We start from the raw sequence: 7,768 nt of genomic DNA on the forward strand, positions 1-7,768 counted from the left end.
CAAGTTACTTAACTTCTTTGAGGCTCAGTTCCCTCATCCGTTAAACGTACTTACCTTTATGGCTGTTGTCAGGCTTAAATGAGATCATGATTCTAGGTATCTAGGACAGAGTCCGTCACATAGAAAGTGCTCAGTAATCTGGTTTCCTTCCCCTCCCCTGTGACTGCTCTTGGCTCCCCAAGTTTAATTAAACTCTGGTTGTGGTTTTTGGCTTGGAACTTAAGCTGACACAAGGTAACCTCACTTAATTCCACCTTAGCAGGCAGGGCTTGAGCCTTCTTCCCAGCAGAGGGATAATGGCAAGTACTGGAAAAAGAATGGATTCTGAGTCATAAGGCCTGGATTTGAACATCACCTATCTATTTTGTGACTTCCTTTTTAATTTAATTTTATTTATTTTTTTATACAGCAGGTTCTTATTAGTCATCCATTTTATACACATCAGTGTATACATGTCAATCCCAATCTCCCAATTCATCACAATTGTGTGACTTTCAACAAGCAACTTAGTTTCTCTCCATTGTGGTCTCCCATGTGTAAAGTGGAGAAAATAATACAAATCTCTTAACTAATTGATTTTCTTCCCCCAAAAAGGCACAGCTGATGATGGCAACTCACAGCTTGAACTTCTGTTAATTGTGCTTTTGTCGCTGCCAAAGAAGTATTCCTTTCATGTAAGAGCTTCTTAAGTCGAATCAGCTGTATATTCTCCTTAATGGAAGCTCTGGAGAAAGAAGACAGTGCTAAAATATCCTCTGTGAATGGACAGAGTTAAGTATTTTTCCCCCTGTGGATATGGACAGGGACACAAAGGAAGATCGTTATTTCTGAACCTAAGAGATCATGTTTTCTTTATCATTTCAAAGGTATTGGGGGAGGATTTGGGTTCGCTAGACTCTGTCTCAGAGATTCCCAATTCTAGCTGCTGTGGGATGTTGACAGTGAAGGAGGCAGCGTGGGGAGAAGTGGCAGGGAGGTATACGAGAAATCTCTGTACTTTATGCTCAATTTTGTTGTGAACCTAAAAACTGCTCTAAAAAATAAAGTCTATTTTTAAAAAAGTTTTCCAGGGACTAAAACAGACCAGCCACGTAAAAAAAAAAAAAAGTTTTCCAGGGACTGATGCACAGTGGGGGCTGAGAGCCCCCATCTGGTGATGAGGATGAAATAGTTTTCCTTCTGTGAAGTGAAGCAGCAGACCTTTTATTATATATAAGCATCCCTTTTATGTTAATCCATTACTTAACCACTTGGGCCTCCAGGTCTACTTCTCAGATTGAATTAATCCCAAGCATTCTCTTTTCCTCTGAGATGGAAGAAAGGTACAAACAATAACCTCTTTTTCAGTTCATTATGGCTTGAGGCATGGAATGTCACACCCTTACCGAAGCTCTGTGGCCTTCTGAGCACACTCCAAAGAGCTTCTCTGTGCAAAATTCTCATCTTTGGACCACATTTTCTCAGAAGACTTGGGTGGTTCTTCCACTTGCATAGTATCGCTGGTCATAATGTGGGCACTGTTAGGCATGCATAGGCCAGTGAGTTTAATCATAATTATGACTTTGTTAAAAGAGATTATACTGTTAGAATTAGGAATATTAAACACGAAAAGAAGAATTAGAAACCGCTGTTATAGGGGTTTAGAACTGGGCTCTCACATATATAAAAAGAACTTAGAGGAGTTAGTAATCTTGGCATATGTGGAGGATAAACTTACCAAATATAGCTTTCCAGTGTCAAACAGAAATATAAGTGAATTACGACCTAAGGGGGAAAATATAAAGGGAAAGAGAGGGAATACCTTCAATTAAGGAAAGGGTCTTTATTTTCCTTTCCTTGGAAGACAAAGAGATGCTTATTTTCCATTTTTAAGCAATGAAGTTGGAATTTGACAGCTTCCAAATTGGGCTGACTTTCATCTCCTCTGATTATGCTGGAATGACTCAAAAATGGCAACATTCACTTGTTCCCTAAATGAGGTTTTTCCAATTACAGTTGAAAGAGTAACAGCACAGGATAAAGTAAAAGAACTCACTGTTCGCTGGGTTCACTGGATACTTCACCTCTGGCTTTTTCATTTGTCACATGTTCCTTGAATGTGGGAGGAGCTGTGTAGCTCAGCCTGTCCCTTGACTCTGAAAGTTTAGACAGAAGATGCAGACTCTGGCAACAGATTTTTCCAGAACCCCAAGTGCTAGAAATGGAACACCAAGTGCTGGAAGTAGGGAGCCTCGAGATCTGGAGGAAATCCTTATATGACCAATGATCTCAGAGGGGAGCTTCTCAGTTTTTACTCTTGCAAAAATATGCAACTACTGATTTAATAAGTCAGCGGGACTACAGACTCTCAAGTAGGTCAGTATAAAGGGGAAGAAGAGCAGGGACTGTGCGTCTAACTCTAATGCATCATTGTCTCTAGTGCCTAGTATATAACTGGTATTCAATAAAGCTGAAGTTAAACTGAATTGAAATTTAGACTTATTTAGTTTTTCTACTTTTAGCTGTTTTCACAAAGATTTTGTTGGCTCAAGGAGGGAGCTTGAAAATATAGGGCTGTGCTGAACAAAATCTAACATTGAGTCCCCAGGGTTAAGACACCCCATTCCCATGGACCTAAAACAGGGATGAGTAGGCCAGGTGAAGGAAATTTACACACAGCACTATATTTAATTCAGTGTTGGGTTCCACAGCAGCCAGAGACGCTTAGCCACGTGGGATACAGGAAGATGAAAATCTGCAGCTCCTCCCTTAACAGCCTGATTTCCAGGCCTGGACTTCAGGAATAGGCTTTGACAATCTCTGAACCCATGGAATTGTATGCAAAGTTTTGTCTCTGTGTATGTGCATTTTTCTTGGGAGAACGCCCAGCTTTTGATCATGGTTGCAAAGGAGTCCATTTCCCCCAAAAGGTGAAGAACCCCAGTTTTAGAGGCACAGGCCACTTAGCCCAGAGTCCCAGAGTCCCAGGAGAGGGACCTGTCTTAAGATCACTGCTGCTCACACCTAAGCATGTCATCAAAGTTATCTCTGTTTTCTAGAGCCCTGCAAAACTTGACCAGCAAAGTTCCCATTTCCATTGTCTGATTCTCCTCTCAACAGTACTGCATGGTGAACTGAGAACTTTGAACTGGACATCCTACTCAGGAAAAAAAGATTTTAGGGAGGTAGAAAGGAACGAGAACAAAAGAACAAAATGGGCGTGGTGGGCGGAATAAAGCAGTGGGAGGAAAATGTGGCTGGCAAATCAAACCTTCCCAGTGTTTTGGCCCTGTCGGGGACTTGGCCCTGAGCCTCACCCCTCTTGGGTTTCTCGGCCCCCGCCGCCCCGGCGGTGTGGAGCTGTCTGTGTCCCGCGTGGATGCGAGGCTGGGTGCAACGGGAAGCAGGGGGGCCGACGCGCTGGAACTGCAGTTGCAGCCCGTGCAGCTGGGGGCGCAGGTGCTTGGGGGGCCGCTGCCGCCACCCCGCGTTCCGCCGCCGCCTCGTAGGCCCCGAGAGCTGCTCCGCCGCTGTCACCTCGGCCCTCCGGTCCCGGCCTGCTGCGGCTGACCGGAGCAAGGCTGTCCTCATCCTGTGGGCAAAAAGAGAGCTGGTGGCTCATGCCCTCTCCTTCTATGACAGTTACCATCTCTACAGTTTATCTGGTGGTTAATAATCTGAATTGATCTCTGATATAAACTTATGTGCTGTAGTCCACTATTTACACTTAAATATTAATTTTCTCCCCCCAATACACTGTAACTCTTTCAGAGCAGGAACATCTTGGTGTCTGTCTTTGTTCATTCTGTTGCAGTGCTCACACACTCTCTTAGTAAAAAATGAGGCAGTCTTCAGTATATTCGTGTGTATATTTATTTTTAAATTATATAGTTTCTTTTGTACTAATAAATTATGGTCATTATAAAACAGAAACAAAAAATACTAATTTTTAACAGGGAGATAATTAAATATATGTAGAAATTTTAATATTTACTTCTCCAGTCCCAACTGTCCACACATTCCTGTATATGTGCCCACTCTAAGGATTATTCCTCTATACCCACCCTGCTTACACCGAGCCTTACCTACAATGGATAGTCAATTACTATTTATTATCTTGACCTAAAATCATACTTTTAACCATTACCATCAGATCCTGTGTTCTCACTGCCTGCCAGTTCTGACATTTACTATGTGGCCTGGGGCATGTCATTACCCTTTTGTGCTCAGTTTCCTCATCTATAAATAAAGATAAAAATAGTACCTGCTCATTGGATTGTTATGAGGATAAAATAAGTTAATATATATAAAGGGCTTTGAACAGTGTGGTGCATTGTAAGCACTGTAGGAGTTAGCTATTATTATTACATATCATTATATCCAGATAAAGAGATCAAGGCATTAAACAGCTAGGTAACTTGCCCCAAGTCTGAGGGGCTAGAATCCAATTTAGCCACTTACTATCTATAACCTCAAGTACTTTTGGGTTACTGACCAACAGACAAAGTTTTTTGGCCCATGCAACCATCTGACTTCACTGGATTCTCGAGTTCTCCACAATATAAAATAATCTCCAATTCAGGGCTTCCCTGGTGGCGCAGTGGTTGAGAGTCCGCCTGCCGATGCAGGGGACACGGGTTCGTGCCCCGGTCCGGGAAGATCCCACATGCCGCAGAGCGGCTGGGCCCATGAGCCATGGCCGCTGGGCCTGCGCGTCCAGAGCCTGTGCTCCGCAACGGGAGAGGCCACAAAAGTGAGAGGCCCGCGTACCGCAAAAAACAAACAAACAAACAAAGAAAAGAATCTCCAATTCTGAAGAGTGTTGGCATACGGTGGAAGCCTGCAATACTGTAAATTCTAAATGAACCACTCCTGGGGATTACCAATGAGAAAGCAAAGCAATGCTCCATCGGGGAATTGGTCTGACATAGCTAGTCCTCAGTGTTGTTTGGTGGCCTGGCGTTCACAACTAGGCCATGTTACTGTGCTGTTGGACATAATCTCACAGATCAACAACATCACAGAAGGCCACTCTGAGACCATGACAGAGTGATACCAAACAAGGCCGCTGCATACTTTTGTCTCAGCCCAGACAAAAACAAGTTCACTCTGCCACCTGCAGAATACCAAACGTGCTCCTCTCCTGGCTAATATGAGTGACTGCTGCTTCTTTCCCGATTACAGCTTTAGCCTCACTCTAGTCTAACCTCCCTGTAGATAAGACATTGAGATATCCAAACATAGAACTGCCCCTGCTTTCTGACAGTATCCAATCTAGAGCAAACTTCTGTTACCTTGGACCCTCCCCCAAATCACCCAACTGAAGCCAAAATCCTGTAATAGGCTCTTTCTAACAGTCTTACTGAGATGCCCGCGGTGTGCACTTTTTCAAGCTACAGCAGTAATTAACCCAACTTGCCCAGCTATAGGTGTGTTCCTGGTGGTCTTTGGCTGGGAGGCATTGACACAAATATCTTCAAAATGTGTTCTAGATATTAACCCCAGACTTTTGGAACTCTCATTCTGCCCATCTATTTATCTACCCACACCCCATCTCAGATTCTTTTCCAGGTCTGCACCCAAAAGGTACACTTTTGAAAGCCAATACCCTAAAGTCACTGTGTATGGTATATTTTGGAGTTAAGGGCTTTCAGCTCTGCCACCCACTGGCTATGACCTTGGGCAAGTTACTTAACCTCTTTGCACTCCCTTTCATTCTTTTTTTTTTTTTTTTTTTTTTGCGGTACGCAGGCCTCTCACTGTTGTGGCCTTTCCCGTTGCGGAGCACAGGCTCTGGACACGCAGGCTCAGCGGCCATGGCTTACGGGCCCAGCCGCTCCGCAGCATGTGGGATCTTCCCGGACCGGGGCACGAACCCGGGTCCCCTGCATTGGCAGGCGGACTCTCAACCACTGCGCCACCAGGGAAGCCCTCCCTTTCATTCTTAATGATGATTCTTTCATAGTATTAAATAGTATTAAATGAGTTAACACATATAAAGCACATATAACATGCCTGCATACAGTAAATGATCAATATGATTTTTGGTAAATAAAAACCCCTTCCCTTACTTGCCCCTGCAGCCTTTGGTCCCCTGAGATTTTGGTCATTCCCCCGTCCCTGTTCTCTCTTTTGTGACCAGGGCAGAAGCCTGCGCAGTCTCTTGCTCTTTAGGTTGGAATAACTCTGATGATGCTTTATGAACTATGGCCACAGTCTATTGATGTGTTTGGCAAGAAAACAGAATAAAGCAATATTGCTTCAAAAATTATTTTTGGAGTTAACCATCCTTGACATTTGAATTGTTTCCTGGTGTAGACATCTCAGGAAAATGTATTCTTTTTGGTTTATTGTGGTGTAGGCCTGGTGTAGATACAGCTTCTAAAGACTTAAGGAGAACTCTGGGTACCTTTTGATCTCATCCTGTTGCTTCCAAAAAAGCTCCTTCACCAACATGTGCTCTTCACGAAGACGAAACAAACTGTCCTCCAATTCTTCCCGGGTCATCCTGTTCAAGGGTAGTTGAGTCTTTACATTCTTACCTAAAGTCCCAGGAGAGGGTAAATGGAGATTATTTTTACATGTAATTTTTTAACCCATCATATCTCTCACCACATCTTGCCCAGAGGGCTTGAATCTTTTTTTTTTTTTTTTTTTTTTTTGCAGTACGCGGGCCTCTCACTGTTGTGGCCTCTCCTGTTGCGGAGCACAGGCTCCGGACGTGCAGGCTCAGCAGCCATGGCTCACGGGCCCAGCTGCTCCGCGGCATGTGGGACCTTCCCGGACCGGGGCACGAACCCGTGTCCCCTGCATCAGCAGGAGGACTCTCAACCACTGTGCCACCAGGGAAGCCCTTGAATCTATTTTGAGTCATGTGTTTAAGAGGAAATTCAGGAAGTATAAGAAATGTGTACCAATGGACCTCTTTATCATTCCATGTCACTCCTGGATGTGGAAAATCATTCCAGCATATGACTCAACCTCCTGTCTGGAAAGTATATTCTCTTTCTAAAAGTATCAAATAGGGCTTTTAGTCTACTTAATTTTTATTTTTAATCCACTCTTTTATTTTTCCTCCTCATTAGATAATTTGGACCTAAATAAGGATTGTGCCCACAACTGTCTTCAAATCCCCAGTAAGGAAAAGGATAGAAACCTTTCTCGAGTACCAAGAGTCATCGTCTTTGTTTCCGTGGTGTGGAGAAATTGTCCCCAAAGCTGCCTCCTTGGAATACAGCCTCTGCTTGATCTAAGCAGAGGAAACTACAGTACCCCTTTGAGTGTGTGAGTGTTCACTAGTCTAGAGTCAGCTCTGATCTTGTAGCAGCCATTCTAAAACCCAGAGCTCAAAATACAGCTCCTTCACTGGAAGAAAGAGAGCTCAGAACCCTAGTCTCAGAACTACCTAAGGTACCACTACCACCTCTCCAATCTATCCTTTGGAAATGATGAAATGTAAGTTTAAAAAAAATAACTTTATTGAAGTATAATTGACATGTATTACCCTGAACATACTTAAAGTGTAAAATCTGATTAATTTTGACATAGGTATGTGTCTGTGAAACCATCACCACAATTAAGATAATGAACATATAAAAGAAGAAAAAAGAAGAAAAAAAAGATAATGAACATATCCATCACTGCCAAGTTTCCTTGTGCCCCTTAGCAATTCACTCCTCTCCACCCCATCCTAGCCCCAACCCGCACCTTTGTTCCCAGGCAACCACTGATACATATGTTTTATGTCACTTCAAATTAGTTTCCATTTTCTAGAATTTTATATAGTTCG

General features: G+C 43.3%; 1 protein-coding gene across 1 annotated transcript in view; it reads right to left on the reverse strand.

Moving 5' to 3' along the window:
- The window catches only part of RPGRIP1 (RPGR interacting protein 1), a 56,723-nt gene extending 53,003 nt beyond the window's left edge, over positions 1–3,720 (reverse strand). The window contains exons 1-4 of the mRNA XM_079911932.1: positions 3,297–3,720; positions 2,036–2,135; positions 1,386–1,598; positions 619–724 (exon numbers count right to left, since the gene is read on the reverse strand). Of these exons, the coding sequence (XP_079768058.1) occupies positions 619–724; positions 1,386–1,598; positions 2,036–2,135; positions 3,297–3,570 (693 nt within the window). The 5' untranslated portion in view covers positions 3,571–3,720. The remainder of the gene's footprint in view (positions 1–618; positions 725–1,385; positions 1,599–2,035; positions 2,136–3,296) is intronic.
- Positions 3,721–7,768: the final 4,048 nt, after the last annotated feature.

This window comes from Stenella coeruleoalba (genome assembly GCF_951394435.1).
Source record: "Stenella coeruleoalba genome assembly, chromosome: 2".
In the NCBI taxonomy this organism is placed as follows: Eukaryota; Metazoa; Chordata; class Mammalia; order Artiodactyla; family Delphinidae; genus Stenella; species Stenella coeruleoalba.